The 19,865-nt window shown below is 43.7% G+C and overlaps 1 protein-coding gene across 2 annotated transcripts in view; it reads left to right on the top strand.

The window, feature by feature from the left end:
• slc8a3 (solute carrier family 8 member 3) overlaps positions 1 to 19,865 on the top strand; it is a 106,362-nt gene that overhangs the window by 56,901 nt on the left and 29,596 nt on the right. For both annotated transcript variants that reach the window (XM_030116159.1, XM_030116160.1), the window contains exon 3: positions 17,622 to 17,728. In XM_030116159.1, the coding sequence (XP_029972019.1) occupies positions 17,622 to 17,728 (107 nt within the window). The remainder of the gene's footprint in view (positions 1 to 17,621; positions 17,729 to 19,865) is intronic.

Below are 19,865 nucleotides of genomic sequence, written 5' to 3' on the forward strand. Positions count from 1 at the left end.
AAACTTCTTTAATCGTAAATACTTCTGATGTTATAGCATAACATCTTTCCTCTGTGTTATATCCTCATGTTTCAAGCCCCTGAAAGTGAGCGGTACAATAACACACGTGCTAAACACTGTATACACACACATCTGCTCCTTTCACTGTAACTGTAAGAATGGCCACACGCACGGAGGGCCCAGAAAGACGTCGACATTCACACCAACTCACAGATATTCACGCTCATAACTGTGCATTCTGTGGCTTGATTTGAGATCCAACGAGGCATGACGGCGACGAGAGAGAGAGAGAGTGTGTGTGTGTGTGTGTGTGTGTGTGTGTGTGTGTGTTTTCCCTGGCTCCCTCCATCATTTCTGTCTGCAAATGCAGAAATAATGGCAGCATGTGTAGTAACACCGATGTGCAGAGGGGAGCAGAGAGAGGGCCGCCGAACGTGTGAAGCATGTGCTGTGAACGGGCGCGATGCCCGGGTCCTGCGGAGAGAAACACACCCACGCTGAGGCTGACGTGACAGACAGGTGTGACGCAGCGCTCTCATTCAGACACTGATGGGAGGGATCGCCGTTTAAGATGACAGGCTGGTCTGGTGAATACAGAGGGAGGAATGACAGAGGTCTGGGATTAAAATCTAATAAAGAGGGAAAAGACTGATCTCTAGTAAGACTTCTCTGATGTGCAGAAGAAGACAGATAAAACTACATATAAAAACTACAAAATAAAATGAGTCTGTTCATGATCTTCCCACCACGATAACAGCTAGTATGCTAATAACTAACAGCTAACTTGACAGAGTCAGAAAGACTCTTTTGTATTGGTTTTTTTTTGTTTGTTTTTTTATCTTTAGTATTCACATAAATAAATTCCAAGTTGTTTCGCAGTTAGCAATGTTACCTCCAACAAAATGTTCTGTTTTGGATGTGCTGACTCTTGGCAAAGTGCAAACAGCCCAGGATTCGTGGAGAGGATGATTTAAAGCGGATGCAGAGATGTCCATGTCGCACTCTTTTAAAGTCAGGGCCGCTTTCTGTTAGCAAACAGCACAAATTTGTGTAAGAAGTTCGCCGGCTGAACTCGGCGCTTCCATTAAAACGAGGATGTGTCACAGTGAATTTTCATGCCGGTGCAGCCAGGAGTTATGTATGTATGTATAATTAATTTGATCTGGAAAATTACATCTGTGGTGGAGTTTGACTTTTTTTTTTTCCTTTTAACTCTGCATAAAAATAAGCTCATTTCATGTTTCACCACATCTTCATAACCAGAGATATTTTGAGCTGACAGCAGGGACGGAGGACTCATCGCATCAGATACATAAAGTTTTAGGTGTAGGGATAGAAAGAGGGGGATACAACTAATATTTAAGTTTTAGTAAGATATATGTTCCATATATAATATAATGATAAATAATGTATATGTCATGGAGGGGGACATGGAGATCTTTGGTGTTGCCGTCGAGGAGGCAGGAGACAAGTCGGGTGAATCTTGACATGTGTCTCTCAAGTTGGCACAGCTGTTAATTGATAAGTCCAGTAAAGAGCTTCTAATGCAAACATCAGTAAGACAGGTTCATCAGTGGTATTCATGTCCCTAATATTATTTGAAATTTCATTGCTGGAGATAATTTGTTTGATCATGTTATTAACTTTGACACTGAAGTCTTTTTGAACTACTCACATTACTCTCGTGAAGGTTTTTTGCTCAGATTTCCAGATGATGTTGATTTAATTTCAGTTTTCTTTGTTTCTTTTGCTGGTTGAACATGAGCTTTATTGGCCAACACCGCCCCCACAGGTCAACAGTGTTATTACAGCATGTTTGTTCTTAAAGCATCAGATGAAAATTTCAAAAGGATTTTAGGTAACGCTTCCTTTTACAGTACGGTAATTACCATGTATTAACGTGGTAATTGCAAGGTAAGTACCATGTAATAAGGAGAAGTTACTGTAAAATTACCATGTAATTACAGGGTAACTATGTTGCTAATTACCTAGTACTTTTAGAGTAATTACCAAGCCAATTCCAGGCAAATACCAAGTAACTACCTGGTATTAAGTATTAATTACTGGGCAATTATAATGTATATAGCAACTATGTCATAATTGCCAAGTACTTACTAAGTAATTGCTAAGTAATTACCATGTAATCACTGGGAAATGTAGATTTTTTACTAGGTATTACTTGGTACTGCTAGGTGTGTTCGCTATGCATTTCCCTAGTAGTCAAGTGTTTTTTACTACTTACCTGGTAACTTCTTAGTATTTCCCAGTAACTACAACATTTACCTGGTAATTACGGTTGAACTGTAGACTACTGCAAAAGGAAGTGAGGCCTGTTTCCACACTATTACCTGGTAACTACTTATTCGTTACCCAGGAACTGCAAAAATACCTACCTCGAAATTACATAGTTATTAAAGTGGATTTGTACTGTAAAAGGAAGTGAGGTATGTTTCCATGTTATTACATGGTAATTGCTTATTTGTTACCTAGTAAATAGAAAAATATTTACCTGGAAATTACATAGTTATTAAAGTGGATTTGTACTGTAAAAGGAAGTGAGGTCTGTTTCCATGTTATTACCTGGTAATTACTCAGTATTTAGCCTGTTACTCGGAAACTTTCACATTACCCCACAAACTTGCACCAAAAATGCAGCAAACCCCATCAGTGTCTGTGATACAGTCTCTGAACAGCACACTGTATCTGTCAGGAGATCAGAGTTTCCATCAAAACCACCATCACCAGCCATCACAATACATGAAGATGAACGCATTATTATTACACTTCCTCACTCCAAACACCTCACTGTGACAGACATGCAAAAACAAGAGAGCTGCCAAAGATAAACATTTTAATCAAATGGAGTTCAACTTCTTATAAAACAATTTACAAAACAGTGCACATTTTTAGCAGTCAGGCACCTTTTTTTTTTTAAGAAACAGAACAGATTTCTTTTGCAAAAAACAAAATACAAAAAACATTGATAAACAATCACTATAAATCAACATTAATAAGTACACTGCTCCAGTCTTGTGAATTCACATCATCATGTGTTTTCTGCAGACCCGTCTGGTCTACAGGAACCCTTGATCTCCATCATCTCGAATACCAAGGGCCGCCGTCGCCAGGTGTTGTCACGTTGTCCACGTCCATACTTGTACCTCCCTCAGCGTGATGGAAACGAGGACAGCACAACTGTTCCTTCTTAATGCTCAGGGTTTATTCATTTTAACACCCAAACCCCAAACGTGAGAGCTGAAAAAATACAAATATACATTTTAATAAACAGAAATTTACACAATAAACAAATATACACATTGCACAAAACACAAATATCTTTAAACCTTCAAATATGCACATGAAACCGACATTACAACCGAAATATCCACCCAAGCCTGGACATGAGACCACAGCCACCCAGCACCAGCTGCAGAGCCACCACACTACCACCGCTAGAATGATCAATGAAACACCAAGAAAAAGGAAATATACACACCTCACTGACTGCATCACATTGTAAGCCGTTTGTTTTTGCTCTTTTTACAGACTTTTTGGAGCGTTTTCTCTCTCTCCACGTTTGTGTGCACCACTTAATGTGATCCTACCCGGAACGTCTGCAGAGGGTTAGTTCCGCCACTCGGTGATATTTATATTTAATTAAATTTCGGTTCTACCTCGACTGAGAGAAAGCTTATTTATGGCAGAACGTCTGCAGACACTTGGTGATATGGTGATATTTATATTTAATTAAATTCCGGTTCCTACTCTAATGAGAGAAAGCGTGTTTACGGCGGAACGTTCCGAGTAGGACCACGTTAAGTGATGCACACATAAACGCGGAGAGAGAAAATAAGAACAAAAAACTCCGTGAAAAGAGCAAAAACAAACGGCTTACCTCCTTTACAATGTGAAGCAGCCAGTGAGGTGTGTATATTTCCGTTTTTCTTGGTGTTTCATTGATCATTCTAGCGGTGGTAGTGTGGTGGCTCTGCAGCTGGTGCTGGGTGGCTGTGGTTCAGGCTTGGGTGGATATTTCGGTTGTAATGTCAGTTTCATGTGTATATTTGAAGGTTTAAAGATATTTGTGTTTTGTGCAATGTGTATATTTGTTTATTGTGTAAGTTTCTGTTTATTAATATGTATATTTGTATGTTTTCAGCTCTCACGTTTGGGGTTTGGGTGTTACAGTGAATAAACCCTGAGCATTAAGAAGGAACAGTTGTGCTGTCCTCGTTTCCATCACGCCGAGGGAGGTACAAGTCTGGACGTGGACAACGTGACAACACCTGGCGACGGCGGCCCTTGGTATTCGAGATGATGGAGATCAAGGGTTCCTGTAGACCAGACGGGTCTGCAGAAAACACATGATGATGTGAATTCACAAGACTGGAGCAGTTTGCTTATTAATGTTGATTTATAGTGATTGTTTATCACTGTTATTTGTATTTTGTTTTTTGCAAAAGAAATCTGTTCTGTTTCTTAAAAAAAAAAAGGTGCCTGACTGCTAAAAATGTGCACTGTTTTGTAAATTGTTTTATAAGAAGTTGAACTCCATTTGATTAAAATGTTTATCTTTGGCAGCTCTCTTGTTTTTGCATGTCTGTCACAGTGAGGTGCTTGGAGTGAGGAAGTGTAATAATAATGCATTCATCTTCATGTAATCTGACGGCTGGTGATGGTGGTTTTGATGGAAACTCTGATCTCCTGACAGATACAGTGTGCTGTTCAGAGACTGTATCACAGACACTGATGGGGTTTGCTGCATTTTTGGTGCAAGTTTGTGGGGTAATGTGAAAGTTTCCGAGTAACAGGCTAAATACTGAGTAATTACCATGTAATAACATGGAAACAGACCTCACTTCCTTTTACAGTACAAATCTACTTTAATAACTATGTAATTTCCAGGTAAATATTTTTCTATTTACTAGGTAACAAATAAGCAATTACCATGTAATAACATGGAAACAGACCTCACTTCCTTTTACAGTACAAATCCACTTTAATAACTATGTAATTTCCAGGTAAATATTTTTCTATTTACTAGGTAACAAATAAGCAATTACCATGTAATAACATGGAAACAGACCTCACTTCCTTTTACAGTACAAATCCACTTTAATAACTATGTAATTTCGAGGTAGGTATTTTTGCAGTTCCTGGGTAACAAATAAGTAGTTACCAGGTAATAGTGTGGAAACAGGCCTCACTTTCTTTTGCAGTAGTCTACAGTTCAACCGTAATTACCAGGTAAATGTTGTAGTTACTGGGAAGTTACCAGGTAAGTAGTAAAAAACACTTGACTACTAGGGAAATGCATAGCGAACACACCTAGCAGTACCAAGTAATACCTAGTAAAAGTCTACATTTCCCAATGATTACATGGTAATTACTTAGCAATTACTTAGTAAGTACTTGGCAATTACCGACATAGTTGCTATATACATTATAATTACCCAGTAATTAATACTCACTACCAGGTAGTTACTTGGTATTTGCCGCGAATTGGCTTGGTAATTACTCTAAAAGTACTAGGTAATTAGCAACATAGTTACCCTGTAATTACATGGTAATTTTACAGTAACTTCTCCTTATTACATGTACTTACCTTGCAATTACCACGTTAATACATGGTAATTACCGTACTGTAAAAGGAAGCGTTACCGGATTTTACTGCTCATGTCTGATTTTTCTGGATCTGAAGCCCAGAAACATTTGGGACTGTTACACCTTGTGTTTGATGTTATCTTGTAAATCAAATCCAGCCTTCATCATCCTCAACTCTCATGTGATGTGTTGCGATAAATATCAGTTTTGCACCAAAACTTGTGGTTAGTCCCACCCTGCATGGTGATAATCATGTTATTGTAAAATACATTGCTTTTATTGAGGTCAAATCTGGCCTTCCAAGTCTAAACATACAAGTTAGAAACAAGAATCTTAAAGTTCTTGGTGCGGAGAAACAGATCCACTGAAGAGTAAGTAAAATTCGACACCAGCAGCCAGGTTTCTATTCCTGGAGCTCCTTCGTTTCTACACTCCACAAGAAGTGTTACGCTTTATTATTTCAGCGCGCTACATTTCTAAGATTTACTTTTCCCACATGCGCAGGGGAGTTTGTCGTTCTCCCAAGTCATTCATATGTGATGGTGTTTGTCATTTGGCTGCGGGCGGTTTGACTCGGCCTCTCCAAGCTGTCACGGACTCGCACCCGACACCCAGAATAGCCCCGGCGCATTTCTCGCCCTCAACCCGGCCGTCTCCGTCGTCTTCTCCCCCCACCAGGGCGCCGCTCTCACGTCGGAGGCCTCGACTCCCCTCTCTTCCTCCTCTCCCTCCCTTGTCGCCCCCGATTAGACACTTCATCTCTGAGTGTTTTATTGCATTGTGTCCTTGTAGAGGAGGACCTTTGGGCCTGCTCCAGACATCCAAAAAAATATAGCTCACTTTCCTTCTTTTTTCTTTCTTTTTTTTTTTTTTTTTTTCACCTCCTCGCTCTTGGCTCAAAAAATATGGAGTTTGGTTGTCTGGTGTTTCTCTTGCCCCCTCGCCCGCCTGTCTTCTCCGTCCTCTCTCATACCTTTGAGTGTCCTCTTCCTCTTTTCATCTTCTCCTCTCGTCTTTTCTCTCCTTCAGCACTGGCAGTCGGCATGTTTTCACGGAGCCGCCGTTGCAGGAGTGCATGACAAGTGAAGCCGACCAGCTCCACTCCTCTTCCTCCTCCTCTTCCTCCTGCAGCTCTGTTTAGATCACCGACGGTCTCTTGCCTTTCCAGAGAGAACATTTTATTCTCAGCCATGCCCATCATGTCTTAAGTATTCGCACTCTCTCACTGATCATTTGTTTTCTCTACTTATAGCCCTAAAGTCTTATCCTCCATTTAAACAGTGTTTTCAAGTCATCATGGGAAACTTTTCTTGAGCTTTTGGAGTCTGTCTACATGACAACGGTGCTCAGAGTCACCAGCAACTTTACTGCTAAATGAAGATGAATAAAATATCTAAAGTCACTGCTGAAAAGTCACAATCTGATGACATGGGGACTCATCTGAATGGTTTGGTTCTGCTGCTGGGCAGGAGGACCTGCTTGCTGAATAAGCTGCCGATCAGCCGCAGCTCGCCATGCAGAAGGATCATCCAGGATTGGACAGATTTAACCTCCTCAGCCTGTGGGCTGAGAGGAGCGTAGCATCGACCGGTAGAGGGTCGTTATGCTCATTCTGTCATAGAATCCAAACAATCGGAGTCCTCTTAGAACGCTCGTCCTGATTTGGCATCTGTATTATGAATATGGATTTCAAGGTACTTATAGTCTTTCATCTCCACCTCCTCGTCGCTCCCACTCCAAGATAGAAGAGGTTAAATAAAACACTTGGATAAGATATAGAGTCACTTTCTAACTGGGTTTTTTTTTTTTTTTACTTTAGGGTTTCTTGTGTGTGTTCCTCATATCATAATATGCATCCTATCGGTGCCAGTGATCTTACAGTTATATATAAGACGACATCCCCAATACTGGACAAGTCACAGGAAGCAATCTACCACCATGTGATTGTCCCTTCCTCCAGTTGCTGAAGTGTGTGTGCGCGCGTGCGTGCGAGCGTGTGCACATTGGAGGAGCACCCAGATAAAATAATGGACTGTGTGTCAGCAGACAGAGGTAAACCTGTTAGGACTCTTTATTCCCTCCAGGGACAGTTTCATTGTGCGTTTCACTTCAGTGCAGCGGCATGAATAGGAATAAATGGAAAAGGTTGAAGTTTTACAGAAAGTGCTCGCATGTCATGTGCTGCATTTAGAGAAGAGCCCGGCTGGTGAAAAGGGGTTTTGTATCCATGACAACAAGTGAGAGCGAGAGCAGCAAATGAGAGCGGGTCGGGTGCATTAGACATTCGATGCCCAGCCATGAGAATGTAGCAGATCAACAGGATCAGAGAGGTGTTCCGTCACCGAGGGCCACATTTCTCTTCTTCTTTCCCTTTTTTTTTTTCCCCCAGTTTGGTTTTATTTTTACAGCATACAGTAGTCAGCTCAGACACTTTATATTCAAATGACATAATACATAATCCTACCTGAGCAAGCACAGGGAAGAGTAGAGGGAGGAAAAAACTGAACTTGTTAGATAACAAGCAGTCAACAGACAGCGCTCATGTCTTTAATTGGGATGGGAACTGCAGATCACAAAGTTTTAGCTCCACAGGGAAAGATGCATAAAATAAGACGGCCTTATGTTTGACAGCCGAGCTTCGGGATGAACGTTCGGCGGTTTACGCACTGAGAGAAGACATTTAAAACCTGTACTGCATGGTGACCGTGGTTCAGGTGGTGAAGCAGGCGTCCTCTTTTGCTCGTGTCGGTGGTTTGATCTCCCCTCTCACGAGGTCGAGCATCTAAGCTAAACTGTTCCCACGGAGATACATGCAGGGCGCGTAAAAGACCCGAACGCCACGTCGAGGAAGGTGAGAAGCCCGAGGAGGACAGCTGCAGTCCTGCAGAGGAATTCAGACGGCGGGCCGGCTTCATTGCTACCCATGATTCCTCTTTGCGCTCGTATTAATAAACCTGGCCGTGTTGTCGCTGCGGGCTCTCATCAGCAGCTCCACGTCCGTCAGGCGCTGGAGCACGCACCTCACTGCGACGAGTCGTCTTTCCATCTGGTTCTGGACATCTGCACATTTGTGTGTGTGTGTGTGTGTGTGTGTGTGTGTGTGTGTGTGTGTGTGTGTGTGTGTGTGTGTGTATCTTCCACTGATGAGATACTCACTGCCCTCGTCCTCTAACTGATATTGTGGAGTCATATAATACTTTATTGATCAGTCTGTTGCCATGAACCCTCACACTTCCTTGTCCCCGGAGCTCGAGGTCATTCAGGGGTCGATTGTTCAGACCGAAGCCCGAACACACCGAGTTTCTTCACTTGAAGCCGCTGACAGTAAATAATAGCGGACAAGGTTAATGTGACTCCAGGCGTGGTGTGTGAACTGGTTATGTTGGAGGAGCGTGTTTGTCGGGGCGAAGTGGAAGCAGTGCAGCCAAACTTCAGAACTGCAACAAACGAGTATTTTTCATTATTGGCTGATATATCAGACAATTCTCCAAAATGCCAATCACCATTTCCCAGGGCCCAAGGTGACCGTTTTTCTTGTTTTGTCCAAACCAGCCTGCCAATAATGTCTTCTGTGAAAAGCGCCTTTGTTTTTGAACAACCCCGTCACCCAGAAATTACATTAGGAGACGGCTAAATTGTTTTCTCGATTATGTTTTGTTGGTGATGTATTCACTGGCTGGATCATTTTCAGACCCAGCATTTTGCTTTCAGCCACTGAAACCTTTGTTTTTTAATGAATGTATGAATGTCGTGTATCAGCAGGACCTGCAGCTCTGCTTTTTAATGAGCAGGAGTTTTTTTGATCAAATCCAAACTTTTGTCTGAGTTTCAGGCTGTGAAACAAGTTCGTCAAGCTCAAAGAAGAGTTATGGGTTGAATTTCAAACTTCAGGCGATGCTTTTATCTCTTTACTCTGTCTTAACATGACATGATGGTTTAGGTAAGAGCACAATGGAAATGCTGGCTGTAGTCCAGATCCAAAATCTCACCGCCGTTCTACTAATATGAGGGCAGCAAATAGTATAAGATGATAAATACTCTTCACTGGCCCAGAAGTCATTCACACACACAAACAAATGGTGATAATTGTCTTGCTTCTCCCGACTAAAAACTACAATAAAAAATGTGGTGAAAACTGCATTTCTTGCAAATTCGAGCTTTTTGCAGGTTTCGTGCACCACATAGTGTGTGGGATAGTCATATGAATTTAATGTGGACTCGTACTCAGAGACACTCTTTCAGTCAGGGTTGTGAAAAAACCTTTTTAAATTTTATTGTATTTTTAACAGGTTACGACATTACTGACCTCATTACAATTAGACTGTCCAAAATTATTGGCTGTAAAAAGTTTGAGGAAATGCATCCATGAAGAAAGAAGGTGAATGTATTTTCTTTGGAGTGGCAGTTATCTATTCTAGTGACCCTCTCAGTGCTGACCTCTCCTCCACGGTCCAGTCTGGCCTGTAATCACAAGGTGGTGAAATCCAGTTATTCAGAAATCCCCGTTTAGGCCTGTTTGCATCTTGCAGGGGAAAAAAAAGGGCGTGAGCTGCCATATTGCTTCAACCTTCAGTTACATAAACAGCTCACAAATCAATTCCTGTCTGAAAACATGCAGCTCACTTCTAAAAACGCCTCCAAAGTGATCGCACCCTTCATGAGCTGCTCAAGGACACTTCAGCAGAGAGGCCGCTCTCCAAAGCGGGGGCTTGAATTTGGGTCCTCGGGATGATTGACTGCCTCCTTCAGCCGGTGGCCGAGCGATGGGGGGGGGGGGGGGGGGGGGGGGGTCTTTAATCTTGATGAATTCGGGCAAATCGGTGTTTGCTTTGTTCCTCCGTCTGCATCGACGGAGGACTCACTCTGAGACATGTTTTATTCAGGCTGCGTTTGGCACCAGTGCACTCTTCCCTGAAACAACTCGCAGCCGTCGCATCAGGCTCAGGCTCCACCTGTAGATCAGTAAGTGGGCGGGCGGAGAGTCTGTGTAATCGCGTGCCTCAAATTTTGTTTGGTTTATGTAATATTGATGCGGGCTGGTCACCGTTTCCTTGTTTGTAGGAGTTTTTGCACTTTATGGTACTTGTCAGTTGGTCGAGCGTGTGTTGATCGGTTTGTCTCCTGGGATGGAAAGAAATAAAGTGGAGATGAGGAAGAGGAGGAGGAGGAGGAGGAGGAGGAGGGAGCGACCAGAGAATCCAATAAGGCTGGCAGGCTGACCATGCAAAGTGTAATCGTATTTGTTCAGGTCTTGTAAAAAGATATTCAGCCGTAATTCTCGCGTTTGCACTAAAACAAAGGGAAATATTTGAATTGATCCGTTAGTGCCTGATCATTTCCTGCTCCGACCCACTCCTGATCAAATTGCCGTGCGTGCCGGCCCCAAAGCCTAAATGAGTTTGACACTCCTGCCTCAGACCTCCTGGACGAGGAATATTAAATCTGATGTGCACTTGTCGTCAGACTGGCAAGAAATCATTGACAAATGTGTTTACTGGCGTTTTTCTGTGATTGCAGGGGAAAAGCAATAATCAGGCCTGTAATGAGCGAGGCCCATAATCCCCGCGCTCGGTAGCAGAAACCAGGCCTGCTTAATTAAGGTGCTGATTTCCCACGAGGAGCCGGGGCCCTTTTTTCTCTGCCTGTCCTCTTCCCGGGTTTATAGGCTCCACTTTATTCGGGATTATGAGTTGAGAGGTCGCTGCGATCAGAGGAGGCAGTTAAAAATTAAGCTTTATTTTCTGCGTTTTAGGTTTTTCATTATCTTGATGTCACTTTTGTCACATAATTATCTGGTTTTTCAATGATTCTTTTATCAAGTCCACATCGTTGTGTAATGATTTTATCTTGCTGGTTACTCTAATCCAAACTTTTCACATTGAAATGTTTAAATCTTTTTTTTTTTTTTTTACTGATTATTATTTTCTGCTAAGTCACTCCTTTTGGTAAGTGACATTATATGTACTAAAAAAAACTCAGTCATCCACCATTTTTAGCAGCACAGGTTACTTTCCCGCCTTCATGAACTGTTAGCAGCTTCCTGATCCACACAGGCTCAGAGGTGTGTTTGAAGTTCACATTCGCAGTTTTAAATGTTCAAGCATATTCCCTCTGTTACATAAAATGACTTTATACGGCTATATAAACAAACTGCACAAACATTATACACAAACAAAGACAGCAGGCAAATTAATATGCTAAAACTTTCAAGGTAAAAGTTTTTCCACGTTGAAGTTGCACATGATCCAGCAGAGGGAAGAGGAAAGCTTCCGGAGATCCTGGAAGCGTTCAAACCCTGCAGCGCCCAGGGCTCGGCTCAGGTTGTGTTTTTATACCGGGGGAAGAGAGGAAGAGAGGCGGGAGGGTCGTATGTAATTGTGGCACTTTTGTCTTTCTGCGCCGTCTCTTGCCTCGAGTTCCCGAGTCCTCCCAGTTTCTTGTGGAAATCGTAAAGGAGGAAAAGCTTTCCGGTGTAAAAGTTGAACGGTTTGAGGGTCAGACTGCACCAACAGGCAACAAAAAAAAACAGGCTGGAGATTGAAAATCACACGTCTCCTCTGATGTGTTACTCCACCGCGGTGGTTTCACACTCCTGGAGGTTGTATTATTTAGTGTTTGTGGAGAGGAAGCCAGGGAGGAAACTCAAACAGTAAATCTGCTGTCGAGAGAAGAGGCGTCTGAAAGCGGAGAGGAGGCGGGCGGCTAAAGCAAATTTCAGCCGCAGTGAGGTTTCCTGGCTGCGGAACAGAGACCCGGTGCATCTCTATCTGCCTCCTCCACGCCTCACGTCTCCGTCCCTCCTCTCCTCCGCCGGCTGCCGAGCGGCGGAGGTGTGAACCCTCTAATCGTCTGTCATTACCCAGCGGCGCTTCCCACACTCGCGCTCAACTTGAGGGTGCCGCGTCTCGCATGTTAACGTCTATAAATCATTATCGCATTAATTCTGACACATTAGTGTAATTCAATTTAACAAATGAGAACACTGGCGAGAAGACTGACGTCCCCCCTCGCTTCACGCCGCCGTCGTTCTCGTGGCCTCGTTTGTTTCCTGGCGGCGCAGACGAGGCTCGCAGGAGCGCAGGTTCAGACTTATGTAAGCCCGTTGTGTTCAATTACACGTTGAGGTTTTAATGACTCGTACTTAATGGCTCATTTTTACATTTCAAAGCAAATATGATCTCCAGAGGCGGAGCAGAGCATGGAGGCAACACTTTTCCTGCCACGAGAAGCAACTTTTAAATGACTCTTGACCCTGAATTGAATTGTTTGGCATGACTGAATGAATGTATTGATCCTGGATGATCCGTAGCGGGGATGTTCTTTAAAGTGAATGATGCAAAAGTATCGACACATCTGAATCAATTTTTGTGTTAAAAGATCGATGTTGAGACATTTATTTATTAATAGGCAGAAGATTTCTGTATTTCATTCTGAAATAAAGGGATTTAGCACCTTTCTATTCTATGTACAGTGTGTATTCCTCTGACACGTGGAAGAAGAAGTTCGATCATCCAAACACATCAGGCCTTATCTTCAACTCAGCAGCTAAAAGCACATTTACCCTGAAATGCAGCCATAGTCAGGTTTATTTTGTACAAAGAACTGAGGTTTCAGACCATTGACTGTGCCACTTTAGTCCAACATAACCCTCACCACCATCTGACACTTCCATGGTGTGTAACTCCTCCTGTCGTCCAGCGTGAATTAGTGTCAGACAACTTTCTAATCTCCCTAGCAACATCAGAGTTCCTATACTTTTTTTTGATTGGTCGATCAAGTGTCTAAAGGAACGGCATAATTGATACCAGTTTTGGTTTTACTTGACATCAGATTGGAATTAGAAAATCATCTCTAATGTAAAATGTATCAGATTGAAAAATTGCGGTGAAAAAAACATACTTTATTAATCCCATCGGGCAAATTCTTTTTTACATTTACCGATCCCTGAGCTCACTTCAGCTAAATGTGGGTTTACTTGAATTTCAAACTGATTATATTCTTTTATGTTTTGTCACTTTTGTTTAAAAATAAAGGAGTAGAGGTTAAAATAAACCTCAATAAGAAAAGTTGAAAATCCAGAGAAAGAATCCCCGTTTTTTTTGCTGTCTCAAACTTTGCAAGTTATTTCAGGATTTTGTCTGATTGTAGTGCATTTTCACTGTTGCATCACAAGTTAATCTCCCAAATTATATTTGACTCGAGATAATCCTGGTGAAATTAGTGTGATCTTGAATGAGTAGTAAGTTGAAGATAGTAAGTTGTCAAATTAGCAAGTTGCTTTCTGATGCTTGCTCTTTTTCTGTCTAATCTTTGAAAATCCCTCTTTTGTTTTATTCCAGTCAAACTGGTTTTCTCTCACTGTCCGTCCGTCAAAAACATGCACATCTTACATTTTTATTTTCTGTGTAATATGTGTATTTCATGCATTTCATATTGAATATGTTTGCATTATTGGCCTGACTTCTTAACCTTGCCGGCAAGCTGAGTTCTCGCGGCATTTGTTCTCACACACCACGAGAATCCATCTTGTGCCGCTCCAGCCTTGTGTGTTCGGGATCAGACTTTTTTCGGCCGGACCAATCACGCTCGGATTTTTTTCAGTCGGGCCAATCACGAGTCGTTTAGGGCGGGACATGAAGCTTTGACGGAAGCAGGAAGTGACGGACTGCTAATAATATTAGCATGGCTAGCAAAAACAATGGATATCCCGACAGCGATTAAATCTGTTTTGGATGAATCCTCTATTGCGTCTTTGAAAAACGATCAGCAAGAGGTTTTTTTCTTTGCAGTGATTGGCTGAAACTAAAGATGGTTAGGCGGGTGCACTGTTTCCTTCCATCCAATGAACGCAAAGAGTTCTACAGCAAGTCCCTCCTTCCCCGAACAGATTTGCCGAGTGAAATCCCAGATTGACATGTGAAGCAATTCGTTGCTGCACATGTGAATATGGCTTTGGCCAGGTTACTGACTTCTGTCTTTACTCACAAACATTTCCTTCAGTGCATCCATTAGTTTTGTGCATGAAAAATGATTTTTATATTTGTATAATTTCTTTACTCGAAATTAAACTGACAGAAAATCCGCCCCTCCCCTCCCATGTGATGTTCTTTCTTTCCTCTGCTGCGTCACTCCATCAGTTTGCTAAAAGTACAGGAAACCTGTGATTTCCTCTTCGTGTCAGGCGGAGATCATGAGAACAAACTGCAGGTGGTTTGGTGGAGGTGAAGTGGAACAGCAGCGTGGGAAGAGTTTTTGACAGCTTAATTTATGTTGTCAACCTCAGGAGGAAATAAAATCTCACACGGTGTTAAAGCTGCTCCAGAGTTTCCGCGACACAAACGTGGCTTTTTATTCTGAGTTGATTACGAGCTGAACTCCTCCGTGTCGATCCGAGCAGATACTGTTACTAATAGAATTACTAGACTTACGTCGTCGTGTAAACAGGAAACTTTTCTGAAACGAAAACACAAAAACGATGCGTAGCATTGTTCAGTTCTGGATCTCAGTGTTGTTTCCTCCACTTTTACTGAAACGAAACAAACACCAGCAGTTAACAGCACTGATCCACCTTCAGTGAAGGTTTTTGAGAACAGTCCTACTGTGGGCTGCAGTCGGAACCAATTTATTGGAGAAAATGTGGCAGTAGAAATTTTCTTTATTTTAGGTTAAAAAAAATTATGTGGTGTTTTTGGGAAAATGGAAGAGAAGATGAATTGATTTACTGAAATGGAGAAATTTATTTATGTAGCATGAGTGATTTCCACACACTTCCCACCTAAAGCTGCATTACTGCACTGCTGACAGTTCTTAAACCCAGTTCATTCAAAGATTTAGCTCGACCAAATAGAGAAAACTTGTTTTATGTGACTTTATTTGCTAGATTTTTGCCTTTTATCCGGGTTTTAAATATCCCGTGCTCACAATTCTCCTGTTTTCCCCTCACATTTGCGTACTGAGCAGCTCACTGGCATAGTTACAAGTTAGTTTGAGGACACTGTGGAGCATTTAATGGCTTAAAAGACAAATATGTCCCTGTGGATTTGGTTGAGACCAATGCACAGATAAAAAGAAAATGACTTCAGGCTTGAATGGAATCAAACACAGTCACATTTGTATGTTGCTTTATGTCTTGAGAGAGCACAAATGTCCTTTTTTCTCCCCTCCATTTTTCTACAATCACGATAACATGTCCCTTCTGTGTTTATTTCTGTGCTGCGAAAAAGATAGTCGGACACATTTCAAAGGATCAGATCACAGATCGCCATTAAAAATCAGTTTCATAGCCGCGAATATTTCTAACCGCAGTCAGTTTTGTTCTGCTGTTCCTGAATATTTCTGATTTCCCATGTTCCACCAGAGGATCCTGCAGCAAATCAGTGGCCAGAGAGCTTTCCTGCAAGTCATTACACAGAGAAAGTGAAGAATCTGGGCCCTGCAGCTCATTCCTACCCCGAGTCCCCTGTGTCATTAAATATGTAGCTCTTTTGTACTTTTGCATGTGTGGATGGTTGTAGATTAATCTTCGGGCTGCATTCGTGGTTTCTCTCTCTGCCTGTGCGGATGTTAGGAGAGACGCAGGCAGTGTGTTTGCGTGTGAGTGTGTGTGTGTGTGTGTGAGTGTGCGTGTGTGTTGGCTAGGTTCAAATGAGACTCCTCTTTTTTTAGTTCTGGTGAAAAGCGAGGCACTGCAGACATCTGGCCCAGCAATCTGAGGAAAGCCCTGCCAGTGGGCTGCACAGAGCCGGGGAGGGGAGGGAGAGATGGATGTTGTGCTGTGTGCGGCGCGCTAACGGCCTCTTCCATCGTCTGCTCCGCTCTCAGCCCTTCACATCCTGAACCGCACGGCAGAAACACAAATATGTTCCTGATTCCTCTGTAGATGCTCAGATTGGTGTGTATGCATGTGAGTGAGTGTAAGAGAGATGGGTGGGGTGTGTGTGTGTGTGTGTGTGTGTGTGCGCGCGTGTGAGTGGTTTGACTGACACGAGCAGCGCCGTGTGTCACGGCGCTGGAAGCACATCAGTGGGATCTCGGGGATGGAGGATTCTTCTTCTTCTGACTCGTTTCATGATACATGAGCAGCTATCCATAATAAATGCTGCCGTGCCACTTATCTTATTAGCCTCCTCCCAAATAACGCGTGCAGGAATTGTGGTTTTTGCCTGGATGAAGCGCGAACGCTTCCTCCCGTGAGATGTCAGATGCATAATAAAGTGTGTCATTCGTATTTTCGGGGTAGCTGCGCCACTGTCGACTGCTGTTGGCTCGTGTGTCGCTTGCGGGGAAAGCGCCGAGGCCTCAGTGTCAGGACTCGTCTCCTGCGCCGTGGCTTTTGTTTCCCTTCTCCGGCGTCTCCGGCGTGTGGGTCGGATTCCTCCAGGAGCTTCCGCCGAGGCGGCATCCCGGTACCTACTGACCACTTAACTGCCCACACCCGTCAATAACTCTTTATAAAGATCAATTAGGGCGATCGGTGGCGGGAGCGCCGGCGGGGTCGAGCCGCCGTATTGAGGAGGAGCCTCGCCCCTCCGGACATCAGACCTCATTAAAGGGCTGTTCTCCTCAAACCGGGGCAATAAACGCTGCATTAAGCTCTTATCCGCCCCGGGAGGGGAGGGAGGGAGGGGAGGGGGGGTCCCTGCAGGAAAAAGGAGGTTTTGAACGAAACATAAAAATCGATCCAGACAGTGACGCTTTCCTTCATTTATCGCTCGCTCACCTTTTCGCCCTTTTCCGTCCGTTTCTGCATTTTTACAGCCCGATCGATTACACGCTGCTCTTCCCGACGAGACCCGAGCTCCACGCCGTCCTCCGCCGACAGACGGCCGCTTCAGCGCCGGCTCACCTCTCACCTCCTCACCTTTCCTCCATGCTGATTATTAATCCTACTTACAGAGCACATCCTGTGTCCCTCCATCGCAAATTAACCTTTCTCTTCTTCTCTCTCTCCCCCCTTCTCTGTCCCTTTCCGTTCACATCCCTTCCTTTTTTTTTTCCCCCCTTCCTTCCTCTTGCAGCAAGCTTGTTCACGTGAAAATTATTGACGATGAGGAGTATGAGAAAAACAAGAACTTCTTCCTGGAGCTGGCCGAGCCTCGCATGGTAGACATGAGTCTGCAGAAAGGTGCGGTACTTGAACCCTTTTCGCTCTGTTTCTTCTTTCTCTTCCTCTCTGTCTCTTGCTCTGGTGCTTGTGGACTTTACCTCTCTCTCCGTCTTCCTTCGCCTCAGCTTTCACTCTGCCGCCTCTCCTCCATGGCCGCCCTTTGCTACACACTCTTCCAGGAGCCTCTTTCTCATTGCCGAGCTTTCATATTACTCCAGAAAAAAAAAAAAAGAAAAAGAACTGCTGCTAAATCAAACCGGCTCCTCCGTAATGACAGTCTCCCCAGACAGCGGCGTCATCTGCATAAAAACAAAGACGGGAGTCTAGAAGCTGCTTTCATTCACCATCTCAAAGGAGCAAGTGGCCATTACCATGTAAAGGCACATTTTTACCTAAAGCGGCGCGCAGCAGCTATTTTTAACCAGGAGCCTTTGCATCTGCTGTGGTGAAAAATGCAAACAAATTGCTGCTGGTGGATTGAGATTTATCTCCGGCTGTAAGACAGAATGACTCGCTGGATACTTTGCATGAAAATCTAACTTTCTATATCTGCACAAGCTCGTTTTTCTTGATATTATTGTGCGTGCAGCTCTTCCATCTTCCACACTGCTTCATCCAACTCGAGGGCCTCGAAGGGCTGGATCAGACCCCAGTTTAATTCAGGACAAACACACACGTACACACACTCACACCGGAGAGCCTCACATGAAAGCGTGTCAAAGCCATTTTAGTTCAGAGGTCGCATTCAGCCCACCGTCATCCTGAGTGGGCCGGACCGGTGAAGTAGTGCCCGAATAAAACCAAACTTTTACTACTGAAAGTCAATATCAAGACAAATCTAATGAAACTTTCTGGTGCAAAACACAGTAAAATGTCCAAAATACTTAGGGCTGTTGCAATGTGCGTGTTTTTACAAACTCACCCAGAAAGCACTACTTTGAGGCTAATGCTAATTAGCATTTTTGGAATGAGGTAACTGTCTTTCATGGCAACATCTCCCACATCTCATCTCTGCTCTGTTTTCTGTTCATTATTCTGAAGAAATTTCTTCAATAAAATCAGTATTTTTTTTGGAAAATTTTCTTCTCTGTTGTTTGGGCTGGATTGAAGCCTCTTGGGATCCGTTTTCTGGCCCCCGAGCCTTATGTTTGACACCCCTGTTTCAATGCAATATGCACAAAACTCTTGCACGCACACAGAAAACACGCAAACTCCACACAGAAAGACTCAAACCGTGAACCCTCTGAGGCGGCAGCGCTGAAACGCTGAACCACTACTCGGCTCCGATTCCAGATTCTTCTGCTCGTCAGCAAGCAAGTTTTCATCCCAACTTTTTGTTTGTGTTCCTGTTCCCGGCGCGTCGTCGGTAATGTCAGCTGAAAGAAGCCAACAGGCATCTTCTTAAGATCCGCGCACCGTTATCTAATGCAGCGTTATCTAACCTCGCTCAAGGCGGCGAGCGGCGGCGGCGGCGGCGGCGAGCGAGCTGGTGCAGAATGTAACACTTGGCTGTTGCCTCGAAACACTCCGCCTCATTATGTTTACGTTATTGGGTCTGGCAGTGCTGGCGTCTGAGCGCCGGCTCCCCGTGTTCCCCGCCGCCGTGATGAAGAGCTGCTACTACGCAGGTCGTTCTGAGTGACGGCCGCATCGCTCCAAACACTCCCACGCCGCCCCGTGACGCCGCTCGCGCTTTCCTTAAATTCCCTTTCAGGTTTCACCTCCACGAAACACAAGCTGCCTGTCAAACATCCCCTGTTCTCTGAACAGGAGCCAAAGATAACTGCACGAATACGAACACGCCGTCCGTCTGCCGAACCGCTTCATCGCAGGACGGTGCAAATAATCCAGGTCACCAATCCATCACAGGACAAACAGATCGCCGGGGGAGGGGCGGGGGACATACAGCCCAAAAATATGGCATAATTAGTCTTTTTTTAAGGGCAAAAGGTTATGAAAAAATAGTGACATTTTTATAAAGCTTGAACAATTTCTGAAGAAACTAAGTGCAGCCACAACATAACAATGATTTGAGTAACCAAAGCAGTAAATAGTTTAAAGCATCGTCCTCCTGCTGTGGTGTTTTGCGGCCGTGAGCGTGTTTCTGTGTAGCTCTGATGCTAATGCTTCGTTAGCAGTGAAGCAGTTTTCACTG

Source organism: Salarias fasciatus, chromosome 19 (assembly GCF_902148845.1).
Source record: "Salarias fasciatus chromosome 19, fSalaFa1.1, whole genome shotgun sequence".
NCBI lineage: Eukaryota > Metazoa > Chordata > Actinopteri > Blenniiformes > Blenniidae > Salarias > Salarias fasciatus.